The following is a 1,763-nucleotide window of genomic DNA, read 5'->3' on the forward strand; positions in this document are numbered from 1 at the left end:
GGGGGGGGGTTGGGGGTTCTGAGGGGGGCAATCAGGGGGTAGGAAGTGGGAGGGAGTGGATGGGGGTGGGGCAGGGGCGGGGCTAGAGTGGGGCTCCTCCCTCCCCAGTGTCCTCTTCTTTGCTTGTGGAAATATGGTAACCCTAAGGCTGCAGCGAGGAGAAACGGCCGGGCCAGCCGGCAGAGACCGCGGCCGGGAGCTCCTGGGTTCCCAGCCCAGCGCCGGCAGCACCCGCCTCCTACGCGGGGCTTTTCAACGTGTCCGTGTCCTCCCTGCCCCCGCCCAAGGGGAACCGCTGTGGGCCTGGGGGCTGCGAGGGGCGGCGCGACACCACCCGGGACAGGCCGGCCCGGCCCGTGCTGCGCTACTCCGAGCCCCGCGTGGGGGCGGTGCGGGGGAGGCCGCTCCGGCCGGGCCCTGAAGGAGCGGCCAGGCCCGGGGCGGGGAGGAGGGGGCGCTGCCTCACCTGAGTGCCCGACTCCGCCTTCCGGAACCCGTCACTCATAGCGCTGAGGAGGGGGTGGGGACCGGGCCCAGCAGCAGCAGCGGCGCCCACCGCCCACTCGTCGCACATGCGCAGTGCACCACGTCCCTCGGGCGCGTGCGCACTTCGCCCCCCTAGACTGGCACGACCAGCCCTTCTTGGGGCGCTGATGCTGCACATGCGCAGTGTCGCAGTATTTTGTTCTTTTGCGGTTGCGCGTTAGGTGATTGAGTTGGGTCCCTGGGCAGCTCAGTGTGCGCGAGCTCCAGGGTGGGGTTAAGGTTGTTATGGGGAGGGGTTAATTATGCACCTTGCGTGGTCATCGCTCTATTTAAATTATTTTCTGTGATCATCAGAGGCCAGTAATGTTAAGGGGTGAGATTTTTAATTTATTATTTGGTGGCCAGAGTGAAATACTCACATGTGAAACAGAAACACTGGGCCGAAATCAGCCCTGACAAAGTGCGTGCAAATTCCACTGAAGGCAATTCCATCAGGCAGGAATTTAGGATAACATTTTAAAATGTGGGACTCTAACACCGTACTTATCTGGCATGTTCCAGCTGAAGATCTCAAAGCACTTTGCAAACATTACTGTCTTAATCCTGACAACATCTTGGAAAAGTATGACTGTCGTTACAGGTGAATTCTGAGAAACAAGGGCATTGGCTAATAAAATTAATGGCACACATTGAATGACAAAGGAAATAGTTCTCCGTGCAGCATATAGCTTTCGCCTGTGGAATTCACTCCTGTAACAAATCAGATTCAGTTTCTATAGCTGATTTTGAAAAGGGTCTGGAAATTTTTACAAGCCATAATATTTGTATTGGAATTATGTAGGCTAAAATAGGGTATACTCATGCTTTAGGGCATAAACTGATCACTGCAGGGATCTGAAAGGATGTCCAGGGAACTATGTACATTATGGAGATTTTCTGTGCCTTCACCAGAAGCTATGGACAGGATAGTGCACTTGACTTGAAGGGCCAATTATATGATCTAGAATGGCCCATCTTTTGTGGCTGTGTAGCTCCAGTTATGAGAGAGGATAGACTGTAGGGAGACATGGGAAACTCATTTGTAGGAGCTCTCCTCACATTGGTACAAAAAGGTTGGAAAATAATAAACAAGATCATCATATCTACCTTTCAGCAGGTGCTAATTCAGAGTCCAGTGATGATACTTTAAATGCCAACATTGCTAATTATGTTACTGCTCATTAAAACATGGAAGAAAGGAGAGGAAGTATCATGAAGATCTACAGCAGCCAAAGTTG

The 1,763-nt window shown here is 53.0% G+C and overlaps 1 protein-coding gene across 1 annotated transcript in view; it reads right to left on the bottom strand.

The window, feature by feature from the left end:
• XRCC2 (X-ray repair cross complementing 2) overlaps nt 1-545 on the bottom strand; it is a 25,661-nt gene extending 25,116 nt beyond the window's left edge. The window contains exon 1 of the mRNA XM_024193274.2: nt 467-545. Within this exon, the coding sequence (XP_024049042.1) occupies nt 467-505 (39 nt within the window). The 5' untranslated portion in view covers nt 506-545. The remainder of the gene's footprint in view (nt 1-466) is intronic.
• Nucleotides 546-1,763: the final 1,218 nt, after the last annotated feature.

Source organism: Terrapene carolina, unplaced genomic scaffold (assembly GCF_002925995.2).
Source record: "Terrapene carolina triunguis isolate 2854851 unplaced genomic scaffold, T_m_triunguis-2.0 Scaffold111, whole genome shotgun sequence".
Lineage (NCBI taxonomy): Eukaryota > Metazoa > Chordata > Testudines > Emydidae > Terrapene > Terrapene triunguis.